We start from the raw sequence: 26,157 nt of genomic DNA, 5'->3' as shown, positions 1-26,157 counted from the left end.
GATCTTCTTTGATCGATCATTTTCTCGATACTTTTTAAGGGATCGATTGTGCGGGACCTCCCAACGTGTAGTGAAAATTACCAAATTCAGCGAATTCACTAGATATTGATCGATGAAATAATAAATATTTTCATAAATTCCTTCATTTTTGTAATTTTTCATTACGTTTTCAGGTATACGATCGACTCCCTGATAAAGCCACTTGCCCCTCTCTATCTGTAAGTCGTCGATTATTAGCAAATAAAAAAAGTCCGGCCGATCTGTTGTTGAATCACAAGTTGGACTTTTTGTCGAAAATGGCGGCTCGTAGCGGAGACTTTTGAACTAAGTTTGGCTGGTACAGGTTACGCTCGACTGTGATCGAGGCGCTTTGTAAGGGATAGTTTACAGAATTTCTATGTAAATGATAGGAAAAATCAAATCGCAAACTAATAACTCTTGTAATAACACTCTTTTTTTAGATTTAAGTAGGAACGGCGGATCCTATTGTTCCACGTTTCAAGATATATTTTGATTCGTGCTAAGTTAATATATTTGTCAAAATGACATTGGGATTTTGTACTCGTACTGGATTTCTAATTGCAAAGCCAAGTTACAAAATTTCTTTACCGAGGATTCTCGGAAGGGACAATGTGACATATGTGCAAGGACAATCTCCTCGACCCCGTATACGGGAATATTTTTACTACATCGATCACCAAGGCATGGTATTTGTTTGTTTAACTATTTACTTGATGGCTGAGTTATATTCTTACCTGAGTTAACTGAGTAATATTTTACAAGTAATCTCATAATACATATACCTTCTCCTTTCCACTTGTGTATTTTATCTGCAGTTGTTTCTCGATGATGTCCGTATAAGAAACTTCACTTCCTGCTTCAAAGGTGAACAATACTGTTTACATTATTTAAAAACACTCTGTTATTGATGTATTCATCGCAAATTGTAACAGACAAAAAGTTCTTGGCATTCTTCTTCAAGCACCTGAAGAAAAATAACACTGGTCGATACATGAGTGACTTCCCGTTTCTGTCAATCTGTGGTGTAGAGAGAAACTTTGTAAGATGCGACGACCTACCACTAGTTTTCACAAAAGTGATTCGGAAACAGAACGCAGAAACTGGCACCGAAGAAGACTGGTTCAGTTATGCGCATGCAGATGATTTATTGATGGTAATCACATGGAATTTGCATCAAGCTATAATGTAAAAGTTACAAATTTCTATTAAATTCGCGAATTCTTCGCAGGTACGATTCGAACCTCAAAAATTGTTTATGAACACCAGCACAGGGAGAGTATATCATCCCGCTCCAGAAAAGGCAGCAGGCATCGGACTCGTGAGGTCTAAACTGGCCATCGAATTCAGTGTCTCCTTTGATTTCGATGATGGCGAGGCGAATGCACCGACACATTTTACATGGAAAAATAAGCGATACGAGCTTGACACGGAATGGTACAGAGATAAACTGATGCACGGAGTTGGACAAAAGTAACAATGATTTTATCTGTAATTCAAATAATGTACATTATGTAAAAAGGATTGTATTTTGGAAATAACACGGATATACAAGAGTCGACCGCTATAATCAAAATCCTGATATAATCTGCAAAGAGAATTATAAACTTTTTTGTTGAAAAAAAGTTATGGCCTTTTCAAGTCGCAACAGATTTCTCGGTCACCCTGTCTTTTCTCTATGTATCGCGTCCCATTAGGATATGGACGAAATATCATAGACTCTGGCTGTGGAATCATCGCTGACTGTCAGTAACCTTTGTTCATTCCTGAAAAACACACCGATGAATATCAAGTAAATTGAATGTGAGAATCTGTCACATTCTGCATTATTTTAATTGATATCGCATAACAAATATAATCGTTAAAGTGACTTACTGTGATATGTGTAAATCTAATATTGCTTTTTTGTGTCCCTTGTATATCTGGAGACACTTGCCCGTTTTTGCGTCGATACATCTTGTCACACCATCCAATCCAGCCACGAATAATATCGATGTGTTGCCTTTCCACCGTACTTTAGTAAGAGTGTCCATTATTTGAAGATCTATCTTATGCCTGAGAACCTGGAGAGAAGATCCAGTCTTTGATACATCTCGTCTATATCTTCGCTATAGATGCTGAAAACGATACCTGTTTGGAAATGTCCCATACAAAGAGTTCCCCGTTAACGGTTGCAGTCGCAGCGAGAGGAATCGCAGGATCCTTACAGAAAGATACCGTCTCTGCCCAATTTTCTTTATGAGACTCACTTTGGCCTTCCTGCTGATCGTCCGCATTGTCATCTTCTTTTGAAGGCATTTCGGATTGAAGATCTTGGAGTACACAAATTATCTGAAAAAGATTCGTTAAGATCATCTCAAGTTGCAGATCGAACATTTCTTACCTTGCCATTGTGCGCTGTACTTAGTATAGTCTTGCCGTCTGTCGACACCGAAATGAATAATTTATTATTCATATGACAATCGATGTCAGTGACAAGACTACTATGACCCTGATTATTGGGTATGGTGGCCATCACGGTGCCTTCTTTTAAGTCAATTATACGTATCGTGCCATCCCTGCATCCCACCACGATAGACTTTCCTGCAACATGCTAATTTGAAGCTTCTAACTCTCAACTGAAGGTATTTCAGTACATACCATCTGGAAAAATAGCACCCGACTCCACGATAGTACCGTTCCCGTGAAAAATTTTGCATTGACCTTTTGGTAGCTTCCACATGTAAATCTCTCCGTTTTCAGAGGCCGCTAATAAGATGTTGGCAGAATGATGCCACTTCATCCACTGGGCAGCAAGAGAACAATCATTGACAACACAATTATCACCACTGATTATATACTTTCTTACAAAGTAAGGAACACTCACGTGTAACTCATCTATGTAGAACTGCGAGCAACAAACATTCTTAGACCAGACTTGTATCAAACCTTTCATGTCTCCGGTGGCCAAGTAGTTATCATCATGATTAAATTCTGCGAATATAACACTGTCCGTGTGACCGGTACATTTCAGAACGATGTTTCCTGTAGTGGTATCCCAAATATAAGCTAGATCTTCCTTGCTTCCTGTCACAGCCAGCTCACCGTTTTGGCTCAGGCAGCCGCAGAACACTGATGAAGCTGATGAGCAAACATTATTTCGGCAATATTCGTCCGTGCTGATAGATTTCATTTCTGAATTCAGGAATAGTTTCTTACCATGCGAATGACCTCTGAAGATGCACATGGCCTTTTGCGAAGTTTCGTCTTCGACTGAATTCACGGAATCTATCGATTCCACCGAGTCATTATCACTCTCCATATCCAAATCGACAACTTCTTCCAAGTCTTCGTCCGAGAGGTCAGGAATCTCTTCAATGTCCATCTCAAGTGAAGATGATGGATACTTATCTCTCATGTGGAATTAGGTTAGGTTCGAACTTTTTATATTCGTTATTCTCTCAATCCTTAATACTCTTGATTGATATTCGACAAGATTTCGAATAAAGAAAATTGAAGATTACGTTACAGTTACGGTGAATTCTTCACCGCAACGTAGCGCCCTCCTTCGCAATGCAGTCATTTTAGACGATGCAGCTGTAAAGAAGCGTGTCTCTACAAGAAAAGCTGCGCGCGATCGCCACCTTGGAGACTTAAGAACCCTGCTATTGGACGCGAATTTGGTATGAAGATAACTGGTGTAGCACGGACACGAACCGGATTGACCGGCAGTGGCTGTCACGGAGTTCATTATCGCGTCAAGTGGGCGCGGATGACGTTGGCAAGAAATGGTCGGTAGCGGTGTATCACACACACGCACCGGCGTGGTCGCTCTCTCGTCTCCGGATGCATTCGTAATGTTTCGTGCTCGTTTGCTGGGTCGCTCGGTGCTCCCGCTCGTGGCCGAAAATGACACATCGCGACGCGCGGGCGACGCGCGATAACCACGCACGCATCGAGCGGAGCGTCGCGGAGAAGTTGGGTGAGCGCGAGAATAAGTGATCGAGGAGGATTGCGTGTTCTTCGGCCGGGCGAGCTGATCGACGTGCCGGCGGACAATGGCAATCTCGAGCTGGGTGATGTGGGGTAGAAGTCTGCGAACCGGCCGATCTCACAGAAGTGCGTGGTGACGATACGGTTCTTCATTGAAATTCGCACGCGATGGTCTCGCGCAGTTTGCGTTTCTCTCCTCGCCTCTTTCTGATTACAGGCCGCCAGGACGCCGAAGACAACTGCGTGCAGCTCGACTTGTCTAGAGGTTAGTAACCTAACCTACCAACCACGGTGAGAGAGATCGTTGCCCCCCTTTGATCGGTACCGCTGCGCCGATGACGTTTATAGTCTTCCGCCTTCATCTAGCAAATCGTTTTTTCGCCACGTGTGTTATTTCGCCGGTCTGTCACGCCTTCCTCTATGTATGTTTTTAAGGGTGTAAAATACGCGTGTATCAAATTCAACTGCTTCTTCCGATTCTTATTTACCAATGAACACAGTCGGGTGAAATTGTTTTGTCAGGACTAAAGGAGAACGTGAAGGAGGTCTTGAGCAATCTCTGCCAGCGTCACAACGTTCCGAGCGTAAAGAAGTTAGCTTACCTGAACGCGATCGTGAAGTTGATCAGCGAAGCCGCCGACTCTCAAGATTATGGATACTCCGCGGAGGATCTGTTCTGCTGGTGAGTGTGGTCGGTTCGATCGTCGGTTCGATCGTCGCGATTCATCGGCGGCTTTTCCTCGCAGCCTACGCGTCGCGCTGGTGCACGAGGCGACGCAGGTGCGCGCCGCGGCGTTACGCGCGGTGCGCTACATGCTGAAGAAGGAGCAGGACGTAATCGCGATCAACAGGCTGCAGTACCCGTACTTCTTGGCGCGCAGCATGGACGTGAACCTGCGCAACGAGATGGAGAGGATGCAAGCGCTCCGACTGGTCAGGCGGATCCTCGCGTTGGCCCCGAAGCACTTCAGCCCGAACCTCGCGAGGTCTCTCGTCAGTCTGACGAACAGCGGCATAGAGGAGCGGGACCGAGCCTTCCGGGCGTTCCTGGCGACCCTCTGCGAGCTGGGCGTGCTCAACTCGAGCCTGCTGATAAGCTGCGGCGGCGTCGGCGCCCTGGCCAGGGCCGCGATGACCGGGCAGAGCGCCGTCGTCGTCGAGTCCATCGTCGGGGTGTTGCTGAGGCTGCTGAACAACCCGGAGACGCGCGGCAGCGTCTCCCTGCTGTGCTTCGCCGCGCCCTACTGCGAGCTGCACTCCTCCAGCGTGGAGAGAACGAAGGAGGAGCGGGAGCAGAGATTCGCCGCGAGCAAACTGGCGCTGCTGAGCATCCTCCGCTCGTACCCGGGCGTGATCCACTTCTGCCGGCCGGACAACGACTCCGGGCTGAAGGCGATCGCCGACATCCTGTACGTGGAGCAGCTGGAGGTGCGGGGCGCCGTGCTGGAGTTGCTGTACGAGCTGTTGGACCTGCCGCTGCCGACGTGGACCGACGAGCCGGACGTCGCGCTGGCCGCGGTGGACCCCGGCCGCGCCCGGGACTCGTGGAAGCTCTCCGAGGGCTTCGTCGCCGCCGAGGGCAAGTTCGTCCTGCCCTCCCTGTCGTCGCACTGCCCGAACATCACCGAGATCCACCTGGCGCTGCTGGTCTACGTCCTGCTGGAGTGCGGCCTGCACCGCGCCCTCGCGGAGACGATCGTCTCCAGCGACACGTTCATCTCGGTGCGCGCGGCGGTGCTACTGGGCGCGCTGCTGCATCTCGCCCACTCCCTCCTGCCGTCCGAGGTCTGCGACCTGACGCCGCCGCTGCCGAACCTGCTGGAGCACGCGAGCGCCGGCAGGCACCAGGCGCTCGCCGCGGTGACGATCCTCGAGCGGATGCACGCGATGATGCGACGCCGGCCGGGTCCGGCGAGCCTCTTCCTCGACCGTATCCTCCAGGGCGGCGCCTGGCTGAGGCCGACCCTGCCGAGGCGGCAGCGGCCGTCCGGCCGGCACTGGCTGCGAATCGGCCGGGAGTCGCCGATCACGCCGCTGCTGAAGGACGCCCAGGTCCTCGTCTCGAAGGACGCGCTCGCGTGGAACTGGCCGATGATACGCGCGATCCTGCGCTCGCGCGAGGACGCGAGCCGCATCATCCACGACTCGGACCACCGGCTGTTCATGAAGCGGCTGGTGCGCTACTTCAAGCCCTCGTGGAACGGCTACAGCAGGATCGAGCTCGGGACGAGCGCGACGTTGGCGCGCGAGGCCACCCTGGCCGGCTGCGACCTGCTCAACTGCCTGTTGGAGCTGCACGAGGAGGGGGCGCGGCTGCTGAACGAGCTGATCGGCGACGTGGCCGAGCAGATCGCGAGGATCCGCGCGGCCGAGTCCGCCCACGACTGCCTCTTCTCGCCGCGGCACATGTCCACCACCTGTTGCCAGAAGTACTTCCTCTTCCTCGGCCAGCTCAGCCACTCGGCCAAGGGCACGGTGGTGCTGAAGAGCTTCAACCTCCTGGAGAAGCTGCAGGAGCTCGCGTTGCTCACCAATCACGACTGCTACGTCAAGCTGATCGTCTCCAGCCTGGACTACTCGCGGGAGGGCCCGAACCGGAAGGTCCTCGGCAGGATCATCACCGAGGCGACGTTGGCCAGCACGCGGCTCTACGCCGCGCAGTTCCTCCGGCTGATACTGCGCGCCCGCATGACGGACGCCGTGCGCTGGGCGATGTCCTTGCTCGCCGAACGGCTCTCGGACGCCTCGACCGCGGTCGCGTTCACGGCACTGGACGCCCTCCACGAGGCCTGCGAGGAGAGCGAGTACCTGGAGGCGATGTTGCAGCAGGCCGGAGACTGGGACAAGTGGCTGCGGCACCTCGGCGACAAGGGTTACCTGCTGAAGATCCGCTTTTACTCGCTGCAGCAGGGCTTCGCCAGCCTGCCGGCGGAGGAGCTGGAACGCTGGATCGGCCCCGGCAGCTTCGCCGAGCGCTACGTCGGCCTGGTGGAGAGCGAGATACACGACGCGCTGACGCGCCGGCAGCGCGACGAGACCGGCAGCTACCAGAGGAGGATAAGCAGCCTGCCGATGGTGCCGCGCGACGTCTTCGCGCCGCCCCATCTGATCGGCCAGCTGGCCCAGCACGAGCCCGGTATGCAGCTGCTGCTGCGCCGCAACGTCATACAGCGTTTCGCACGGGTGCTCCAGCGATTCAAGCTTGAGTTCGGCGGTGGCAGGCGTCCGGCCACGACGACCGCCGCCGCCGCCGCCGCCGAGGAGAGCAGCCTCGCGGCGACGGACGCGTCCAGCGGCGCGGACGATGCCGCGGAGTTCAGCAGCCGCCTCGAGACGATCCCCGATTCCGAGATGGTCAAGACCAGCGTGGACGACTCCCGGCACACCACACCGGAGCGCAGTTGGACGATCGAGGCGCCGAGAGACGAGCAGCAGCAGCACGTCGGCCCCAACGGCGGCATCCTCAAGGTCAAGTCCGCTCTGTGGGCGCTCGGCCACGCCGGCACGTCCGCCGCCGGCGTCGAGCATCTCGTCCACCTGGGCGTCGTCGAGATGATCACCTCCATGGCGGAGACCTGTCCGTATTACTCGGTGCGCGCCACCGCGATGTACGCCCTCAGCCTGATCGGCACCACCCGNCCGCCGGCGTCGAGCATCTCGTCCACCTGGGCGTCGTCGAGATGATCACCTCCATGGCGGAGACCTGTCCGTATTACTCGGTGCGCGCCACCGCGATGTACGCCCTCAGCCTGATCGGCACCACCCGCGCCGGCGCCGACGCATTGGCCAACTTCGACTGGCCGTGCGTGAGGCATCGCCGGGGGGACAACTGGCCGGTCGTGCCGCCCGCCACGAGGTACCCGAGCCCGGTGCCGGTGCAGCGACATCACAGGAGCCTCAGTGACGGCAAGCCGGAGCTGCCCGAGCCGATCGCGCGCCGCACCAGGAACCGATCCGAGAGCGCGGCCACCGACCTCGAGGCGCGCCGTTACGTTCTTCCGTGAGTTTCGATCGCCGCGCGAGCTTACCTGTTCATCCGTTCGTGTAATTTGTCCTTCCTTCCAGAGAGAGAGGCGAAACCCCGAGTCCCGTCTCGAGTATACAAAGATTAAGCCAACAAGACGCTGAAGGGTACGCGCGACTGCGTAGTTTACAACGTCACCGCAGGCCGAGTTACTCCCAAAGTAGTTTAGAGGTACTTCTAGTACGGGACTCCGAGTTCGTTACTTAGCGTTCATACAACCCTCCTTTGCAGATGTATAGTTTGGACGGCCGGCTGTCGTTGCAAAGTCTCTCGGAGCTGGATTCGTCCCGCAGCTGGATCGCGGAGAACACGATTCTCACACCGACACCACCTCCGCCGGAGGACGACAACGAGAATCTCTTCTACATGGGTATCTGCCTGCCCAGGAGGCTGATCAACGTCTTCCCCGAACCTCCTCAGCCGACGCAGCCGAACATCTTCGAGGACATTGTCCGGTCGGAGCTGGAGACGACGGAGATCGACGAGGAGTCCAGTTCGGATTACGACGCGGACACCGAGCACTGTCGCGCGTGTCTCGTCTGTTATCACAGCAAGAGCAGGGACGCCGCCACGGAGCAGGACGTGAAGCTACGGAGGTAACAAGAACATTTTGCATCACCGAATTTTCCAGTCGCATTCTTAAGGAAGGAAAAAAGAAACACTTTCTTGAAAAGCTCGTTTTACTACTTTGTCGATATATGAATTAAAGGGAATAAGTGGGCCCTTACTTTAATATGTGTATTCTGTGTACAGGGAGATACTTAGGCACACCCAACGGCTCGCAAACCCCGTGTGGTACCGTCATAGTCGTCAAACGTTACTTAGACTGAGACAACGTTATCCGGAGAAATTTCAGGTTTCTATCTTTTCTCTCTCTCTCTCTCTCTCGAAAGTTTCGACGTGTGCCTTCTATCAGACAGATCTTAAAAAAACGTACACTTCTTTTCCCGACAGGACACCTGCTTATTTTCGGATGTAGCCGCGCGATTGGGCAGCGGTACATACAGAATGCCAGCCCGGCGATTTCTGCAGGAATTATTTCTAGACTCTCCATTCGAGGCGGTGAGTTTCATCTTTTCTTTACTTGGCTCTCGGCCGTGTTTTTCCAACGCCGATCGATTTCGTGTTGAAATGAATTCCCCGATTTTTGCAAACCTTTTTAACATGATTATTTTTATCCACTATCATTATATTACTTAATTATAATATTACATTTATATGATACATTATATAATGTAATAATAGCGACGTGTTATTTGAAGCGAATTCTTCTGTCGTCTGTAGCTTTACGTGGAACCAGTGAACATCCTGAAGATACCGATCGGCACCGAGGAGAATCCACCGCAGTCGTCGTCCGTTCCTGTTGCGTCCGAAGTCAGTCCGCACCAGCCGGTCGGTAGTCTTACTGAGGGTAAGATCAACGGAAGGCTCACTCTGACGGAGATGCAAACGGTGCAATTGGCGTCGGTGGCTGAGGAAGGCTCCTCGGCCAGCGTGGAGTCGTGTTCGGAGGGGATGCATCGATGTAAGAAGTCGACGACGGCGATAGCGACGGCGTCTGATCGGCGCAGCGACGAGAAGATCATAGCCGAGATCCTGAAGCCGGAGGAACGGATACGTTTGTCCAAGAGTTCCGATAGATCGTTAAAAGTATCAGGTACAAACACTGCCATTAGCCTTGATTCGTAGTTTTCGACTGTTAATCGCTACTGTAAATATTTTGTATCGAAGAGACCGATGATATAAGAATAAAATACACTGCCGAAATCACGGATATACAAATATATAAGTGAAAAAAAATGAGGATGAAGGAAGTCAGATTCACCCTGTGCGTGCGTGCGTGCATGTGTGTGTATTCTTATGTTGTACTTTGAGTGGTCGGCTGAAGACAGGGAAAAAGATAAGGGAAAGAAAGATGCTTTCTGCTACCAATGTTTCACATTTATTATGGGTTGCTAGGTGGTTCTTTCTTTTTTTTTTTTTTTTGTCGCGGAGATATGTTGAGTGTTTGAAGAGAGATTAAGTGATGCCCGCCCGCTTTAAATAATATTCTTATATCATATCAAAATTACGAATATTGAGGTTATAGTATTATTTTTTTATTAAGTTTGCGGCATCATATATTAAAATATGATTAAAGTTACAGTATATTGTAATTATTGATTGCAACAATGCTGGTTTGAAAGAAGTAACTTTTATACGATACACAGTTGATCGAAGAAAATTCTAGTTACAAATTGGAGTTCTTTTTGTCTATTAAAGAGAGAAAGAGAGATAAACATGCATATGAATTATTTCATCTTCATTTGTGATTGCAGCTCGATCGACTTGACCAACAGCGCAACGGACTGAACGTGACTGACGTGGTTTACACCCACCTCTCCAGAGCGCGCGTCGGGAGAGGAGGACGTTGCGACAAATTCTCACGAGATGGCCGCTCTCAAGCTTCTCTCTGCTCACAGTTTTGCCTTCTGCTTCGGTGATTGCTGAACGTCACCGATTGCACGCATCATCGCGCAACATCCGTCATTATTATTTATCGTGGGAGACACGAATACGAGTCATTAGCGCGAATTACACCGATGACGATGACAGCGAACTCCAAGCAGGGTTCCAAACGTTCGAAATGGGCGTTGGACTTTGCCCACAAGTACGTAACCTATCAGTGCGAATTTGACAAATATGACGAAGGGACGCGACCGAACCACACTGACTTCGCGTTCATATTTGCATACTACATTGTTATGCTCGATGCTGCTTCAACTGCACTTTTTCATACCTTATGACTTCTCTCAACTTTCTCGTATCCGTTAATAATCTGTACTTTATGCAGAACGAAACAAGACAAGAGCGTGGAGATACCGTCTCCACCAGGATACACGCCTACAGGTGTCTTTCATAACGTGGAGTACATGAGAGAATCCGATTCCAACCATCTGATAATCAAAAAGTCCTGGGACTTGGCACTGGGCCCTCTGAAGCAAGTGCCTATGAATCTGTTTATCATGTACATGGCCGGCAATTCCATCTCGATCTTTCCTATCATGATGGTCTGTATGCTCATCATCAGGCCGGTCAAAGCGTTGTTCACACTGCAACAGAGTGAGTACTATCGAGTACAAACAACTCGTGACCGCTCGTAACTGCGTATCTTTTGTTCCTCGTTCCAGCGTTCAAAGTGATCGAGGGGACGCACGCGTTCGGACAGAAGTTCGTGTACTTCTTAGGACAATTGGTCAATATCGCGTTAGCACTATATAAGTGTCAGTCGATGGGCCTGCTGCCGACACACGCGTCCGATTGGCTGGCGTTTGTGGAGCCGCAGGCGCGAGTGGAGTATTCCGGCGGTGGTTTCATGTATATTTGATGCGTGTAGTCGGTCGGCCGACTTCATAAGAGGAACATCATAACAAGTGCACATAATGTGCTCGGCGAGAGTGCGATCGTGAGTCATATAGCTAAGTTACAAGCTGCGCGTGAATAAGGACATGCGTACCACTTAAACGTCGTTTATTAAAATAAACATATGGAAAAGCAAATGTGTCTTTTTATACATGGTATATGACTACATATGTACATTACACACATCTTGTGCACCACGCATGCACGTCACGCGCGCACACACACCTATTTGCGCAAGTATAACAATATCTTCTTGGAACCAGAAGTATTGCGCATCAGTAATGGACACATTCATTCTGTTCCCTGTTTTTCTCTCTTCAGTTCACCGGAAGCAGTTTTGCAGAACAAAGAAATCATGGCTTCTTCTTGTGTTCTTCTAGAAATTCAAGTACTCGTTGATACAGTTTGGATGGTTCATCTACACGTGGCACCTACAAGTGATATATAATTAGTCCTGCGGAAAATGATGATAATACATTTCACGTGAAGCTTTGTACGATTTTTATGATAATTTTTAAACAGTCTTAATTGGGGGAACAGTGCAAATGTTGTAGTCAGGTAATTTGAATGTTACACCATTTGTACAAACTTAGTGTAACTACACGCACACACCTTGATACATATTAAACAAGAGATTTATCGAAATAAAGCGAATAAATTAGGAATATATGATCTTATCGAATCTTATCATTTGTGCGGCATACCTCGTAATTTTGCGCCAGATATATTCCGGCATATACTCCGATTCCTAAACTGATCTGCAACATTATATTGTTAACAAGGATGTATGAAGATTGTATAGAAATTACTATATATATACATGTATGTACATTAACTTACCAAAAATTTAAACATCTTAAAATGTTAGAATCTATTTAACCTAAGAAACTCGATCGCGAGAAAACACTCGCTCCAATGTCAATCCTTGTGCAGTCTCTGGCCGAGTTTAGGTTGGTTTTTTTTTGTAGCTGGGTTTGCACGGAACGAAGATTGGACGCACGACACAGAGGATACTTTGCACTGAATACGTTTATATATCTTCAGATAATGTGCAGCCAATGAAACGGCTCAATTTATCGGAAGGCAGTCCATCTGCTGAGTAAAGGTGGAAGTAGACGGTTTTAAATAGCGTGGGAGGTAGCTCTCTTTCGATTTTCCCATTTTATCTTAAAATGATGTAAAATAGTAGCGGTCCTACAATCGTCTGACTGACAGGAAATGATAATTTATCAATACTGAATGAGTGGCAAAATCGAAAGTATCAATTAACATAAAGTTTCACAAATATCTTTATACTTACATAACAGTATTGAGTTTTATTACGTACAATTCGCCCTCAAAATACATTCTTAAACATTACGTTGTTATTATAACGTAATTAATTGCTTCGCAAAATAACAGAAAAATCTTTACGTTTTATTCTAAGTAATTTATAAGATTTCCGTAAATGTAATATGCAGTGTACGCGTATAAATGTGTGTGTGTGTGTGTGTGTGTGTATACATATGCAAGTGTAATTGGATAGAATTTCTTTCAGAAAAATGAACGTTTATTTTAAAAGACGTTACAGGTATATTGAAAAATTCGACAGCACTTAAGTATCTACAGAAGTAAGATTTGCATCCTTTCAGAGGATTCTCACGTAGTAAGTGACTATTAGTAATTTGAGACAAAACAAAGAAATTCTAAAGGAATATCAGACCAATTTGATTATATGTGTATATATATATTATAAAGATCAGAGTAATAAGGTCATGTACCAAGATTCAAAGTTACGTAACAGTCAAGAATAAACGGATATCCATTTGCCATCACGTGATCCGAGGAAATCGGGACATAGATTCGCAAATATTGCAATGTGCGCGCGTGTGTGTGTGTGTAATTTAATATCGGTCCTCATCGTCTTCGTCCATGGCGAAATCACTGCCAACCCCGGAGTCCAGGACATAGAGAGGGCTGTAAAAGTGATGAAAGTCAAATACACAGACACGTGAAGTTATGACTTTAGAACGCTTTTTCCGCAAGAAACGCTTCAAATGGTTTAGTTTCTTGTGTTAAAGCTATCGGTTGGCGTACGTCGAATATGAGCTAAACTGTCATACGTTTCTTCAAGAAGAAAGGTCAACTCACTTTATCGCCCTGCACGTGAAAAAAACGATGCGCTTCAGCTTTTTGTTGTAGAAGAAGTAATTGAAGGACCACAAGCAGCCGTCCTCTCCAAACGGATCTGACGCGAAGTCCGGATTGTAACTACAACATTTGTGTGTGTGTGTGTGTGTAAATTCACGTCACTCTGAATAAGAAATGTCGTATTCCCCGGACGCTTACCTGTAAATATCACACTCGTGCAACGATATCTCGTCGTCCACAGCCGCCCATAGAGCGGAACGCAGCGTGCGGTAGTGATCGCCCGCGGTGGCGCTCAGATTGCCATCCACTGCGTTCGTCACCCACTGCAGACTCGGCTCCTTACTGAACTCGTGGCTCTTGGCATCTGAGAAATCGTAGTCCGGATGAAAGGCTGAATTTAACGTGGCGATCAAATAAAACAACGTCTTCCTGCTGATAGTGTCGCACAACGGGCCGTCTTCGTCGCCGGAGATGCTGCGACTGTATGTGACAGATCACAAATACACAGAGATGTGAGCAACAAGCGTTCCTATTTGCAAGAGTAAACGGGTGAGTCGACATTGTTGAAGGTACAAATTGTTGATAGACTTGTCCGGCGATACCTCAAGTATCCCTGAGCCGGGGACGTTCCCAAGGATGTCTGTGGCGGTGATAAAGCTTGTAGATCGTGCGGCGTCACCCCCTGCTCCGCGTTGAATCGCTTATACATCTGCTTGTCGTTGCCTGCCATCTTGCAAGAGTAACTTTCAATCCTGCGAAATGTAAACAGTGTTATCGAATCAGATGCTTTCCGACTGATAAATTCCACGACACTACAGGCCTCACCTCCCAATTATCTTGCTGTCTCCGGTCTTGATGGACAAGGCACTGTTGATAGCTTCGAAGCGGGTACTCTCCAGCAGCTTCATCGTGCCGATGAAGTTCACCGATCGTCCTGATTACGGCGAAACTCGATAGCTGCTCTGTACCTGCCAATTGTTTGCTCGTCGCAACCCCTACACGGGCCCAACCGTCATTCACGCCGACGGCGTTGACATTTCAGCGGCCTGTTTGTGTTGTCGTACGAGCCGTTCAAGGCAAATCTTGACCTGGTTTCTCAGTCGCACGGCCAAGTACGTTCAGTACAAGCGAAACGTTAGATAACTTCTTCGACTTCGAAGACTTATCAGGTCGTTGGGCATCTCTTTTATGCGTATGAAAATTCCTTTCCTCTTCGAGTGCACGAGATTGATCGTCGACGTAGTGGTCTTCCCGGCGTCGCTGTGCTTGCACATCACAGATCGCTAGTTAAGGATTTAGGGGGAGAGCGAGTCCAAGCTCAGTCAACGGGGTAAGCGATGAGAGGTAACGACGATCGCACAATCTCTCTCTCTCTCTCTGCAACAGGGGGTACGAACGCTCGTCGCTGTACACCTCGAGCGAGGCAGACACGCTCTGAGGAAAAAAGGGTAGTGGGGAGGGTCGCAGACAAGGAAGGGAGAGAGGGAAAGATAGGCAAATGGACAAAGAGAGACAGGTAGATAGATAGAGAGAGAAAGAACTAACGAGAAAAGCCAAAGGGGCGCTCGCTTGTTGTTGCCTCCTTCTCGGGATTTTCCTACCACTGTGTATCTTCGGCAAAGGCCGCGCGCGTCGTACGAAAACAGGCGCGAGCTGCGATGTACGATATTACGACGGTTCTCGCGACACTCCACCGATCGACGAGGATCGTATACGTCAACTCGCTCCTTCGCGGGAGATACGAGATTGCGCGCGGAAAGCAAGGGGGAACGAGTAGCGCCCGCTATTGACGATAACAATCCATAATCACGGACATTGTGTTCCACTGCTACGTAGTATCACGGTCACTGTCGGGATCAATTATTCACCGCCGCCGCCGCCGCCGCGATAAGCTAGGCCTAGGCTACGCGCAGCACACCGATCGTCGCCGATCTCTTTCTCTCTCTCTCCCTTTATCTTTCTCGTCTTTACTCGCGCGCGAGCTCGACCAGTTTACCAACTAATTGCGACTTGATGTCAGTTACGTTCACCGCGTACGTCGCACGTATGTGTGTATGTGCAACGGTACACAATGCACATACACATGCGACCCCAGGCGTGCGACACATGCGCACAAGAGCATCACTATGTGACAGAAATAGGAACGCGAAGTCACGAGACCCCTATCGTCCTCTCGCTCGCTCGCGCGTCTCGATTCGTTCGACGGCGGGGAGGACCCAGCCAATCGCATTACGTCAGCGGCGCGCCTCTGTGTGCGTGAGTGACGCGCTGCCGCCGCGCGCACGCGCGCACTCGTCGAAGCGGCATTTTCGTCCTCCCTCGTAGGAGAATAAATCGCGCCTCTAAATCATTGTGCTTCGAAGAATGTGAGACATTTTTTTGCTGGAGAGGAAATGTAGTCTCTCTAGTCCGCGCCGCTTGTACACTTCGTTACGTATTCCGAGCTGACTTTTATCGATCAAAGTGCCGGATATGTGGCTTTTCAGCCAATCAAGTAGTTCCTACTTTTAGAGGCACTTTTATCAACGAAATTGAGCTCAAAATACGCACTTCTGTTGACTGGAACAAACAATAAATGCTACACATTTTGATATACGACGTAAATATGAGCGATTGAATTATCATTGCAACGTAGTAAATTTATTGTCAATTAATTTCACTTAATGAGACTACCCGGTAAGATTTGAATTTAATTATTTGTTTCCGCAAAATTACAGTTTTGTTGTAATATCGGCCGTTCGCAAACTAATCTCGCGAGGGAATCGTGCTCGCCATCTTTAAATTCTAGCGCGTACTAGACCCAGGACCACTTACCTAGAGATGGCGCGCTCATCTGCACCATCTGCACTCCAGATGAGACCTTTCGATGCGGTGTGTATTTGCGGATTTGCCGTGGCGTGTGTTTGGCAGAATCTTAACCTCCTGCTTAGTGCGAAATTGACGTAGGATGTTTACAGGAATGGTAGGAGTTCATTGTTGAGAGATGTCCAAACGTTGGAACAGCGACTATGTGGTCACGGCGGAGCATCGCGATTTACAGGTGGGTCAACCGGGAATGCTGCTTTCATGCGTCGGGAATCATTCGTATTACCGAAGAGTAGAAATGTTTATCGTTTTGTCATCATGTTTAGGCTAGCACCATGGCTGTGGACGCGACCGGCAACTATGTTTTATTAGCCGGGTAAGTGACAATTTATCACGAGGAAATGTGTGCAACATCCCCAATCGTCGATCGTGCGAAAAAAATTGGTTTCACGAACTATAGTCATGATACTGAAGTCGATTAATTGTCTAATTTCGTCGTTGTCCGTAGACGCAGATATTTTGCAGTGAAGCGTTTAGATGAGGATATGAACACATTGAAGAAGTTCCAACGACAAAGCAAATATGAGGTTGGCTCTGCGGAATGGAATCCATGCGACCTGAACAGCCATTTGTGTGCAATATCTGTAAGTATATTCTTATCTGAATTATCAGAAAGATAATATCTGTGGAAGATTCTTACTGTTATTTTATTCTGAAATAACATGTTTTCAGAGCAATTCGCGAGTGGAGATATTAAATTTCACAGGAGCGGGAGGGTATGAATTGCAAACCACGCAGAGTCTTGCTAGGGCACACACACGTGTGATTAGTGATCTAAATTGGCATCCTAAAGAGCCAGACATCATAGCTTCTTGCAGTATCGACACATTCATACATATCTGGGACATACGGGAGCAGAGAAAGCCATGCTTGTCGTTGTCTGCAGTTGGTAAGATAAGTATTAACCGAACAGTTTGACTAAAAGCATATAGTTCTCCATCTCTGTCGTCTTCCTCCCTTCAGCGGGATCATCTCAGGTACGTTGGAATGCTCTATCACCTCATACCTTGGCTACTGCGCATGACGGTGACGTTAAGATATGGGATCAGCGGAAAGGAAATAGCCCTGTGCAGTATATCACAGCTCATTTAACAAAGGTATCTTTTTTTTTGTATATTATTCACCTCATATTATTTACATACTTATGTTTCGTTGCTTTTAGATACACGGTTTGGACTGGTGTCCCTTTCAGCACAATCAATTGGCAACGTCAAGCCAAGACTGCACCGTCAAGATCTTCGACATCGCCAATCCGCGCAGGGCCGAGGGTATCATGACGACGAATTCTCCTGTGTGGAGAGCAAGGTACACGGTAAGAAAAAAAAAAGAAATGTTAATTTCACAGTAACGTGTTGTATTATTTATTAACATCGGTACGGGTTTGCAGCCCTTTGGAGAAGCTCTAGTGACGATAGTGGTGCCGCAATTACGACGAGGAGAAAACAGCCTGCTGCTGTGGAACATGTCGAATCTCAGCGCGCCGATATACACGTTTGCGGGGCACACGGACGTCGTGCTCGAATTTCAATGGCGACATCCGAGATTAGGTTAGCACCGTCGTTTCTTTCTTTCTTAATCGGTCGCGCAGAATATCTCATTATAATCTTATCCGTGTAGAAAACAACGATTTTGAACTTATCACATGGTCCAAGGATCAATGTCTGAGGATATTTAAGATCGATCCTTTCCTGAAAAAGGTAAGAATTTTTTCTCTCTTCGCGCGCGTTACAGATTTACCGAATGATTTCGTGTTTTCAGTTATGCGGCAACGGTATAGACGACGGCATATCAGTTTACTCGCAGTACTCTGAGGAGAACAATTTAAGTACGTGGAGCCTCGACAAGGAAGGAAACAATGCGGCCGCATAGTCGCCGTGAAGTCGGTCATTTTTAATTCCAGCGACTGGATTCAAATGCGATTATGCGACCGCATTCCATAGATCTCGCTTTCTAACGGTTATTTTCCTTTCTACAGGGACTCTGCAATCCACTCAAGAACTGCAGCTTAACGGCTCGCAGAGCGCGCCCGAGATCAACTACATAACGACGAAAGTGGACGAGCCGGTGCCGCACTCGGAAACGATCAATCTGCCGGACAGCTCGAAAGAAGTCTCGTCGCCCACTCAGCCAAAGAGTTTGCAGCAGGAGTTCTCCTTGATAAACATGAACATACCAAATATAGAGGTAACTTCCTCTTATGCGAAGATACCGTTCAATACCGGACCGTTCTCCGATTACTCTGATCCAGGTGAACGCGATGGACGCGACGGAGAGGAGTTGCACGATCACCGCGTGCACGAAGAATTACAATGTGATATTAAAGGTGAATTTCCCGGTGAATTATCCGTACAGCGCGCAACCGACCTTCCAATTCTGTCCTGGGACGTCCATCGACAATGCGACCATGACGAAGTTGCTGAAGGTCCTCACGCAGACCGCGCAACAGCGCGTCCGGAAGAATCGTTCGTGCTTGGAGCCGTGTCTCAGGCAGCTGATTATCACTCTGGAGCAGGTGAGTATCGACGCGGCCATTCGCCTCGGAAAATCTTCGTGACTTCTCTCGCGTTACAGACATGTAAGAACGACGAGGACGAGAACAGTCGGCTGGCGTATCACATACAGGACAACGCGAACTTCCTCGGCTCGACCAACATATGCGCGAATTATCAGGATTCCTACATACCGTTCCCCAGGACATCCGGCGCCAAGTTCTGTTGCGTAGGTGCGTCTGTCCGTCGTGGAATTATCCTCCTGTCAATTGTCGTTGCTAATCGCTTCGATCGGGCAGGTATACTCGTTTGTTTCGGCCGGCCTTCGTACGCGAAGAGATCGTCCAACATCTTGAAAGCGGGAGGCACGACGCCCAGAGCGCTGTCCGCTCTGGGAAGTGGCAACGGCGAGCCTTTCATGCACATGTACCGGAACTCGTATGTGCCGACCAACGACAACATGTCCATCAGCTCGTATTACTTCCAAGATCGCGTAAGTGTGAATCGATACGCACAAGAGCTGTAATTATTGCTCGTTGTATCTGGCAAACGAGCGATAGATATACATCGACATAAAAAGTATGTTTGTGATATTAGCAGAAAGGTATGCGACGAGGGTTGCACGGTGCGAGCAGGATGCACGACAGGTCCGATTACAAAAATTACCACCCGATGGTCACGACATACGACGCCTCGTCGTTGTTCTTCGTCAACAAGGAGCTCGCCGAGAAGTACATGTGAGTACGCGGTACAGCTTGAGGAAGGATCTGGGAGAGAATATGTTTGCTTTTCTGCTAGAATCAATATCACCGATATCCCGGCCATGTGTCAGTACAACGCGAACGTGGCTGCCTCGTTGGAACGGTCCGATTTGGTCCAGGCTTGGTGTCTGGCCGCCCTAGTCATTTCGCAGCCGATCTCGGAGATCGAGGAGAATCCGTGCCCGATCCTTCCCAATATCGACGCCCCGTGGCCTCTGCACCCCTTCGGCCAGAACGTCATTCATTCATTGTGAGTGAGTTCGTTAAAATTATCCTCGATCGCTCTAAATTTCCAGGTTTTCGTCTGATGTGCACGCACAATCTTTCAAACAATTTCCGGCTTGTATTCAATTCTTCTTATTTTCGTAGAATACAGCATTACGCCAATCTATCGGACATTCAGATGGCCGGCATGTTGAGCTGCGCGTTCAGCTACAGATCTGAGAACACGGACGCTGCCCAGACCCGGCTGATCAGCAAATCCGTGAACGTCAGTGTAAGTATGCACGAGAACATTTGAAAAATTCCTCTTGGCACGGCTGAGAGTGCGTCATCGCTAAAATCGACGGGAAGACCGATCGTTTTCCCCACTTCTATATATTTCGAATGTATGATGATCGAATTTTGGATCCCCTTCATGCACAGCGTGTGTCACTTTCTTCCGATGCACGAGAGAATACGCAATAACGTTTCACAGAAATGTGTGAAATGTCTAAGCAAATACGACGGTATGGTGTATGCGCATATTTGATTGATCGCTCGGCTTTTGAGAGGAGAATCTTAAGAACCACACACGCGACGACTGGACATTTTTGCGAAATGTCATACGCGTTTCATAATAATAGCGCTGTGTTAGTATAACCCGTCAGTAATATCCACGGATTTAAATGTCCAATTTCTAACGTCTGAACCGAATGTACTCAGTTATTCGAGTACCCGGCTAGTCGAAATTGACAGCACTGCTCATAATACACAATCTATTATACTGTACCGGCGTATCCTTTATTCATGTCATATAATTGTGCGTACACAGCTAATGACGATTGACATCTGATACATTATTACGTTTGTTATAGAGGCTTTCCACAGGAAAATGGTGGTTAAAGGTAAGATCTCCGAATTCCGTTGAAATNTTTTTTTTTTTTTTTTTTTTTGGGGGGGAGGATATATTGGTTCTTAGGACTCTCCATTTATCGTTCGATATTCTTGCATTCGCCTCTCAGCATCGGACTGGAAGCGTCACTATGCCACTAAGAGTGCGGATTTAATTGACCTGATTGAAATGTCGACATATCTCTCGCACGTCACATGGAACGGTGATGCAACTTGAGAAGTTGCGAGTTTGATTCAACATCACATTTTCTGCTGTCTTGAGAAATTATATCTTTTGAGCTGTGTCACTTTTTCAAGTGACGTGCGATACATCTTGTATTTTCGTCACTTGTGTGCGTGCGTGTGTGTATACATATATATGTCTTGTGTGCAAAGAAAACATGTTTATAGCGAGTAATTTTAAGTAACATTGTTTATCGTGAGAGTTGCACTGTTGGTAGTACGATATATATCACCGCTGTGAATTGACCGCGCGTATCTCACACATGAAGCAAACAATTGCGTCAAATCGTCCGATCAGACATAGAACATTCTGATTGTGATCTCAATTTGGACAGTTTATTATTAATTTGATATTCCGGGACGAAATTCAAGCATTTGGAAAAATACGAATAGATGGCGACAATTTCACCGAGGAAAAATTGATTTCAAGCGGTACGTGTCGTTAAAGCTACGCTCACGAGTTGCGGAAAACATAGATAGATCAATTTCATAGAACTAATAAATTGCTGTCTTTGATATTAACACATTCGACAGACACGATACGAATCAAGTCCAATGCGATATTTTTCCTTATAGCCTGGCGGCTCGCCTTATCACACTATACATCTAGTGAACTCCACGCTGGAGGGATGGAACTTCCAGAACCTAAAACAGCATCGCTCCAACTCGTGGTCGGAGTCGTTGGACGACTTGAAAGTAATTCAGGACACGTTCGGAGACTCGGCGAAGAACATCAAGTACGTTGGACGAGAAATTACTTTTTAAATTGAGCTGTTAGAATCATTCATTATCAGCCAATTTCCTTACTGTCTAAAGATGCCAAACTCGGATCGAACTAATCAACGAATAATAATAAGAATGACTTTTATTTATTTGTTTTTTTTTCCCGTGTGTTGCTCCGAGGTAAGTTACTTTCGTGTTCAGGTTACTCGATGAGAAGTACACCGCGCTGTACGACGGCTACAAGAAAGCGTACGCCGAGGTATTGCACAGGTGGCGGTTGTTGGACGCCCGGGCGCAGGTGTTGAAACACCTGAGCGCGCCGCCCTTCGACACGCACAAGGGCGTCGAACTGCAGTGCCAGTGTCAGATCTGCGACAAGATCAGTCGTGGGCCGCAATGCGCGAACTGCAAGCGGCTGAGCTTCCAATGCGTCATATGTCACATCGCGGTCAGAGGTACGCGTGCTTTAACTTCTTAACTAACGAGTTGATGGTGTTTGTACATTCAATGTCAGTACTGAAAAATCTATGGTTCATGTCACATAGGAACGCTATTGTGTTTCTATCAATCGGCTCTAAGTCGCTTTATTCTCTTGACGCAAACTAGGTTTGAGTAACTTCTGCATGCTCTGTGGCCACGGTGGGCACACTCAGCACTTGGCCGCGTGGTTCAGCAACGAGACGATATGCCCCACTGGTTGCGGCTGTTACTGTCTGCAGGAGAGTTCGGTATTGTTTAAGATATAAGTAATGTAGATGAAATTGTTGTACATAGTAGTCGTGATGACCACATGTGAATCGCGTTGTTACTGTGAAAGAGGAATAAATTTATGGCTCTTCTTTAAATCTCCGAGTTGCCTCCAAGCAAGCTCGACGCGAACTGATTAATCTTCAAAAGTTGGGGTCAGAGGAGTTCGACGACGATCGCAAGTAACTCAGGGTCGTCAATGAGAAGTATCTCGCGAAACTCTCTCTTCGGGGAGTTATTTATTTGTACCTTCCTCCCACAGATTTCTCTGTTCTTTCACGGTTTTCGTAAGACGTAAATTTAGGCTGAAGAGCTAATAAGGATACAGCTCAGCGATGCGTTGTCACGCGAAGGAAAAATGCAGTGCAGTAAAAACAATTTATTTCGTTAAGCAGCGACTCATTCGTGAATCTCTTCGTGTACACACGAATTTCGTCGGCTAGTACCTATAATGATTAGGTTTGTAAGGCCCTTCCACAGGCACGTCCAAATACCTGGCCTGCTCCGGCGTCAGAGTCGTAAGTTTCACGCCCAGGTGATCCAGGTGCAACGCCGCCACCTCCTCGTCCAACTTCTTCGGCAGCATGTGCACGCCGACAGGGTATTGATACGACTTGGTCCACAGCTCGATCTGCGCGAGCACTTGGTTCGTGAACGAGTTACTCATGACGAAGCTCGAGTGGCCCGTCGCGCAGCCCAGATTCACCAGACGGCCTTCCGCGAGGAGAATGATGTGCCTGAGAGATGTGAGTGACTTTGAATTTCTCTCACGGGTATAGAAGGCAAGGCAGCGTACACACCTGCCGTTTTCTAGCCGGAATCGATCGACCTGCGGCTTCACATTCACCTTCTCCACGGCGTTCTTCTGCAGCCAAGCGACGTCAATTTCGCAGTCAAAGTGCCCGATGTTGCAGACGATAGCGTCGTTCGGCATGTTGATGAAGTGCCGACCCAACACGATATCCTTGCAGCCGGTGGTGGTCACGTATATCTGACCCTTGGTACACGCTTCCTCCATCGTCGTCACCTGAAAGGATCATCAGACGACGGTGCACGATCAATTACACTCGCGACACGGATCCATCTTACCTCATATCCCTCCATGGCCGCTTGGAGAGCGTTAATGGGATCGACTTCCGTGATGATGACGCGACCACCGAGAGCACGAAGACTCTGTGCGCATCCTTTGCCAACGTCCCCGTAGCCGGCTACCACGCACACCTTCCCGGCGATCATGATATCGGTCGCCCTCTTGATGCCGTCGATCAACGACTCCCTGCAGCCGTACAAATTGTCGAACTTGCTCTACAGCGCGAACAAACGCGGGCTCAATTAGCGATATATAACTAGTCATATTTTTATTATTAATTAATCAACATTACTGTGAGATTTATTACTAATTTCCTCCTTATATATATATATATATTCTTTTTATTACTGAATAATAATATTCCGTAAAAAAGTCAGTTGACTTCTTCAGGAGAAGGAACGTCCATGAAGGAAGCGATGCTAATTGTAGTTTTAATATTTCAATCATTAGTCAGGCTTGCGTAGAATCAAAGAGAATCAGCCCGACTGTAGAACTTTTTCGGTTCACAGAAATGCTACTTTCCGACGAATTTCCGGGCGCACGAACCTTTGTGACGGAGTCGTTGACGTTAATCGCTGGCACTTTAAGTACGCCTTCCTTTAACATGCGATAAAGATTGTGCACCCCGGTGGTGGTCTCCTCGGATATGCCCCGACATTCCGCGAGGTACTGCGGGTGTTTTACGTGCACGAGGTTGGTCAGGTCGCCGCCGTCGTCGAGAATCATGTTGAACGGCTTGCCGTCTTGGAAGACCAAGGTCTGTTCGATGCACCAGATGTACTCCTCGTCAGTTTCGCCTTTCCACGCGTACACCGGCACTCCGGTCTTCGCTATGGCCGCGGCCGCGTGGTCTTGTGTGCTGAATATGTTGCAGGACGACCATTGTACCTTTAACACAACGGAAATTTCTCACCTCGAAAGTTGGATCTCTGATTTGTGCTTGCACCACGCAAGAAAATTTTATTCTCTCGAGAGTATATAGAAAAGACCTGGAAAGAAATCTGTCATTATGTACATCATACGTCTTACGAGTGATCTGGGGGTCAATTTTTGCGAGGCAATTCCGAACAAAAGGACGTCGTTACGATTAGAATCTCACAAAGTGAGTGAGCGAGAACCGCACCGACGAGGAATGTTTTTTTTTTTTTTCGAACATGGCTGAAGGCAAGGTTGCAGATCTTACAAAGCATCGAGAGGTCGTCGGGGCCATTAGCGATAAGATATCGACACGGCGAGTTTATCTTTTTTAACACGTACGAATAGTTGAGTTACATTCCATCATCGCTATTTACTCTGTTACTTATCAATGGTCTTTGATGCGAAACATGCATCGTGTACGAGTGGAATTCAAATGGCCGATTCTTTCACAATAAATGTAACAATTCTTCATTTTGAATATTAAATTACACAATAATGATTAATTTATGCCGAAAATAGGTCGTATTAATTCATAACTACTAGTAATATGATTATGAATGAGTTATGATCGGCCAAGTGAATTATTTTGCATCAGTCAGAGTGGTAATTCTAGTGCTCACCTCGGCGCCGAGTTCCACGAGGGTCTCAATCAACACCGCTGTTTGCACAGTCATGTGAAGGCAGCCTGCGATCCGTGCGCCCTTCAGCACCTTCAACGGCCCGTACTTCTTCCTGATCGCCATGAGTCCTGGCATCTCGTTCTCCGCCAGGGTGATCTCCTTGCGACCCCATTCGGCCAAGGACAGGTCGGCTGTTTGCGAAAGAGCGACATATTTAGTTTTCAACTTAAGCAAGCAGGAAAACACCCGCCGGTTAAATCTGTTGTTATCTTGGAATTAATGTTCCAATAGGTCTATTTTGTAAGAAGTTTTTAACGACACCGCGACTAAACGACTTTTAACGATTTTGTGACAACAATGTCGATACAAAAAAATAGACCTGCAAAAATGCTACGTACATATTTATATGTAAATAAAAAATGAATGCACACCGTGTGTGCAAGATAAATGAGTCTATCGATTTTTATTATTGTAATCCATAGTTTTAAAGTTTTGGAAAAAGAAAAGAATCGTTTCCTCCTAATTTTTCCGCGGATTGTTTTTTCTTACGGAAAAAGGAAAACGCGGCAGATTTTTAACGAATAAACGTGAATTTTTCTACCCTTGGTGATAGAAACAACTTTATCCGAGGGATATCCTCCTTGGGAAGTTCGTTTTGTACGGGAACTAAAAAAATTCGAGGAAAATTAAGCAAGAACGGGTTTTCTCCAAAACTTTACAATTATACCGTGATAAAGAATAATTACTTCAGTGATGAATAAGTAATGATTTATTATAATAGAAAAAAGAGATTTTCCTCGAAGCAATGGGGAATGCACGCAGCGATAACTCACACGTGCCATACCGGCTTGAACGAGCGAGCCGTGCTCTGAACGCGACCGTTTTTTGTTCGCGCGTTCATTCACTTACCAACTTTGTACGTGGGTTTGCTGGACATACTGTCGGAGTCGATTCGTTCGTGTCGACGTGCACAAGAAGAGTGCCTTTCACGGACTACACGAGTGATTTTGCACGTGAAATCTGCACGCTCACTGTCGCCTACGGTGATCACGTGATCCGCGCA

General features: G+C 47.7%; 7 protein-coding genes across 10 annotated transcripts; 4 read left to right on the top strand and 3 right to left on the bottom strand.

The window, feature by feature from the left end:
- The first annotated feature begins 265 nt into the window (after positions 1-265).
- Positions 266-1,574, top strand: LOC106746905 (UPF0598 protein CG30010). Its single transcript, XM_014624049.1, has 5 exons — positions 266-372; positions 462-707; positions 837-885; positions 954-1,174; positions 1,250-1,574. Exons 2-5 carry the CDS (start codon positions 543-545, stop codon positions 1,493-1,495), a joined length of 681 nt encoding a protein of 226 aa, XP_014479535.1. The 5' UTR covers positions 266-372; positions 462-542; the 3' UTR covers positions 1,496-1,574.
- Positions 1,575-1,583: 9 nt separating this feature from the next.
- LOC106746904 (angio-associated migratory cell protein) lies at positions 1,584-3,619 on the bottom strand. The gene is made up of 7 exons (XM_014624048.1): positions 3,217-3,619; positions 2,885-3,138; positions 2,659-2,803; positions 2,402-2,601; positions 2,149-2,349; positions 1,894-2,081; positions 1,584-1,784 (listed from the first exon to the last, which is right to left on the bottom strand). The coding sequence occupies exons 1-7, from the start codon at positions 3,413-3,415 to the stop codon at positions 1,712-1,714; spliced, it is 1,260 nt and encodes a 419-aa protein (XP_014479534.1). The 5' UTR covers positions 3,416-3,619; the 3' UTR covers positions 1,584-1,711.
- A 243-nt stretch (positions 3,620-3,862) lies between these two features.
- LOC106746908 (rapamycin-insensitive companion of mTOR) lies at positions 3,863-9,779 on the top strand. Its single transcript, XM_014624053.1, has 10 exons — positions 3,863-4,116; positions 4,208-4,255; positions 4,513-4,672; positions 4,737-7,521; positions 7,644-7,990; positions 8,056-8,185; positions 8,246-8,610; positions 8,768-8,870; positions 8,969-9,076; positions 9,299-9,779. Exons 1-10 carry the CDS (start codon positions 4,056-4,058, stop codon positions 9,701-9,703), a joined length of 4,512 nt encoding a protein of 1,503 aa, XP_014479539.1. The 5' UTR covers positions 3,863-4,055; the 3' UTR covers positions 9,704-9,779.
- A 629-nt stretch (positions 9,780-10,408) lies between these two features.
- On the top strand, positions 10,409-12,081 carry LOC106746907 (ER membrane protein complex subunit 4). Of its 2 annotated transcripts, XR_001374624.1 has the most exons (4): positions 10,409-10,664; positions 10,848-11,116; positions 11,185-11,459; positions 11,797-12,081. XR_001374624.1 is itself a non-coding variant. In XM_014624052.1 (3 exons), the coding sequence occupies exons 1-3, from the start codon at positions 10,597-10,599 to the stop codon at positions 11,379-11,381; spliced, it is 534 nt and encodes a 177-aa protein (XP_014479538.1). In that variant the 5' UTR covers positions 10,409-10,596; the 3' UTR covers positions 11,382-12,081. The 2 variants fall into 2 exon arrangements, 1 of the variants encoding a protein (XP_014479538.1); XM_014624052.1 differs by having other exon boundaries at positions 11,185-12,081.
- Positions 12,082-12,705: 624 nt separating this feature from the next.
- LOC106746906 (repressor of RNA polymerase III transcription MAF1 homolog) lies at positions 12,706-15,623 on the bottom strand. Its single transcript, XM_014624051.1, has 6 exons — positions 15,092-15,623; positions 14,372-14,923; positions 14,149-14,298; positions 13,745-14,026; positions 13,547-13,666; positions 12,706-13,372 (listed from the first exon to the last, which is right to left on the bottom strand). Exons 2-6 carry the CDS (start codon positions 14,452-14,454, stop codon positions 13,300-13,302), a joined length of 708 nt encoding a protein of 235 aa, XP_014479537.1. The 5' UTR covers positions 14,455-14,923; positions 15,092-15,623; the 3' UTR covers positions 12,706-13,299.
- A 791-nt stretch (positions 15,624-16,414) lies between these two features.
- LOC106746887 (WD repeat-containing protein 59) lies at positions 16,415-22,857 on the top strand. 3 transcript variants are annotated; one of them, XM_014624019.1, is made up of 20 exons: positions 16,415-16,586; positions 16,678-16,727; positions 16,860-16,995; positions 17,084-17,300; positions 17,375-17,508; positions 17,574-17,723; positions 17,799-17,958; positions 18,029-18,108; positions 18,170-18,236; positions 18,387-18,595; positions 18,660-18,923; positions 18,983-19,133; positions 19,200-19,393; positions 19,501-19,637; positions 19,699-19,911; positions 20,031-20,157; positions 20,738-20,767; positions 21,573-21,733; positions 21,921-22,174; positions 22,326-22,465. In XM_014624019.1, the coding sequence occupies exons 1-20, from the start codon at positions 16,530-16,532 to the stop codon at positions 22,463-22,465; spliced, it is 2,931 nt and encodes a 976-aa protein (XP_014479505.1). In that variant the 5' UTR covers positions 16,415-16,529. The 3 variants fall into 3 exon arrangements, with proteins under 3 accessions (XP_014479505.1, XP_014479504.1, XP_014479506.1); XM_014624018.1 differs by having other exon boundaries at positions 16,530-16,586; positions 19,498-19,637; positions 22,326-22,857; XM_014624020.1 differs by lacking the exon at positions 20,738-20,767 and having other exon boundaries at positions 16,530-16,586; positions 19,498-19,637.
- Positions 22,831-26,157, bottom strand: LOC106746889 (adenosylhomocysteinase). Its single transcript, XM_014624023.1, has 6 exons — positions 26,004-26,157; positions 25,095-25,285; positions 24,103-24,444; positions 23,556-23,771; positions 23,267-23,493; positions 22,831-23,203 (listed from the first exon to the last, which is right to left on the bottom strand). The coding sequence occupies exons 1-6, from the start codon at positions 26,029-26,031 to the stop codon at positions 22,906-22,908; spliced, it is 1,302 nt and encodes a 433-aa protein (XP_014479509.1). The 5' UTR covers positions 26,032-26,157; the 3' UTR covers positions 22,831-22,905.

Source organism: Dinoponera quadriceps, unplaced genomic scaffold (assembly GCF_001313825.1).
Source record: "Dinoponera quadriceps isolate SergipeBrazil2010 unplaced genomic scaffold, ASM131382v1 scaffold1852, whole genome shotgun sequence".
Lineage (NCBI taxonomy): Eukaryota > Metazoa > Arthropoda > Insecta > Hymenoptera > Formicidae > Dinoponera > Dinoponera quadriceps.
This window is presented reverse-complemented; position numbering and strand designations above follow the sequence as displayed.

What these genes read in the sequence shown, in the direction of transcription:
- LOC106746905 (XM_014624049.1), top strand. Translation starts at nt 543, where the DNA reads ATGACATTGGGATTTTGTACTCGTACTGGATTTCTAATTGCAAAGCCA. An exon ending in ACATCGATCACCAAGGCATG is followed by an intron (nt 708 to 836) that starts GTATTTGTTTGT and finishes TTTTATCTGCAG; the next exon opens with TTGTTTCTCGATGATGTCCG. An exon ending in ATGCAGATGATTTATTGATG is followed by an intron (nt 1,175 to 1,249) that starts GTAATCACATGG and finishes AATTCTTCGCAG; the next exon opens with GTACGATTCGAACCTCAAAA.
- LOC106746904 (XM_014624048.1), bottom strand. Translation starts at nt 3,415, where the DNA reads ATGAGAGATAAGTATCCATCATCTTCACTTGAGATGGACATTGAAGAG. An exon ending in GGGTGCTATTTTTCCAGATG is followed by an intron (nt 2,602 to 2,658) that starts GTATGTACTGAA and finishes AGCATGTTGCAG; the next exon opens with GAAAGTCTATCGTGGTGGGA. An exon ending in TATGGGACATTTCCAAACAG is followed by an intron (nt 2,082 to 2,148) that starts GTATCGTTTTCA and finishes TCTTCTCTCCAG; the next exon opens with GTTCTCAGGCATAAGATAGA.
- LOC106746908 (XM_014624053.1), top strand. Translation starts at nt 4,056, where the DNA reads ATGGCAATCTCGAGCTGGGTGATGTGGGGTAGAAGTCTGCGAACCGGC. An exon ending in AACCGGCCGATCTCACAGAA is followed by an intron (nt 4,117 to 4,207) that starts GTGCGTGGTGAC and finishes TTCTGATTACAG; the next exon opens with GCCGCCAGGACGCCGAAGAC. An exon ending in GCGCGCCGTTACGTTCTTCC is followed by an intron (nt 7,991 to 8,055) that starts GTGAGTTTCGAT and finishes CCTTCCTTCCAG; the next exon opens with AGAGAGAGGCGAAACCCCGA.
- LOC106746907 (XM_014624052.1), top strand. Translation starts at nt 10,597, where the DNA reads ATGACGATGACAGCGAACTCCAAGCAGGGTTCCAAACGTTCGAAATGG. An exon ending in GCGTTGGACTTTGCCCACAA is followed by an intron (nt 10,665 to 10,847) that starts GTACGTAACCTA and finishes TACTTTATGCAG; the next exon opens with AACGAAACAAGACAAGAGCG. An exon ending in GTTGTTCACACTGCAACAGA is followed by an intron (nt 11,117 to 11,184) that starts GTGAGTACTATC and finishes TCCTCGTTCCAG; the next exon opens with CGTTCAAAGTGATCGAGGGG.
- LOC106746906 (XM_014624051.1), bottom strand. Translation starts at nt 14,454, where the DNA reads ATGAAGCTGCTGGAGAGTACCCGCTTCGAAGCTATCAACAGTGCCTTG. An exon ending in GACAGCAAGATAATTGGGAG is followed by an intron (nt 14,299 to 14,371) that starts GTGAGGCCTGTA and finishes TACATTTCGCAG; the next exon opens with GATTGAAAGTTACTCTTGCA. An exon ending in CCGGCTCAGGGATACTTGAG is followed by an intron (nt 14,027 to 14,148) that starts GTATCGCCGGAC and finishes TGTCACATACAG; the next exon opens with TCGCAGCATCTCCGGCGACG.
- LOC106746887 (XM_014624018.1), top strand. Translation starts at nt 16,530, where the DNA reads ATGTCCAAACGTTGGAACAGCGACTATGTGGTCACGGCGGAGCATCGC. An exon ending in CGCCAAGTTCTGTTGCGTAG is followed by an intron (nt 19,134 to 19,199) that starts GTGCGTCTGTCC and finishes TCGATCGGGCAG; the next exon opens with GTATACTCGTTTGTTTCGGC. An exon ending in CAGGAAAATGGTGGTTAAAG is followed by an intron (nt 20,768 to 21,572) that starts GTAAGATCTCCG and finishes TTTTCCTTATAG; the next exon opens with CCTGGCGGCTCGCCTTATCA.
- LOC106746889 (XM_014624023.1), bottom strand. Translation starts at nt 26,031, where the DNA reads ATGTCCAGCAAACCCACGTACAAAGTTG. An exon ending in CAAACCCACGTACAAAGTTG is followed by an intron (nt 25,286 to 26,003) that starts GTAAGTGAATGA and finishes TTTCGCAAACAG; the next exon opens with CCGACCTGTCCTTGGCCGAA. An exon ending in TTCCGGCTAGAAAACGGCAG is followed by an intron (nt 23,204 to 23,266) that starts GTGTGTACGCTG and finishes CACATCTCTCAG; the next exon opens with GCACATCATTCTCCTCGCGG.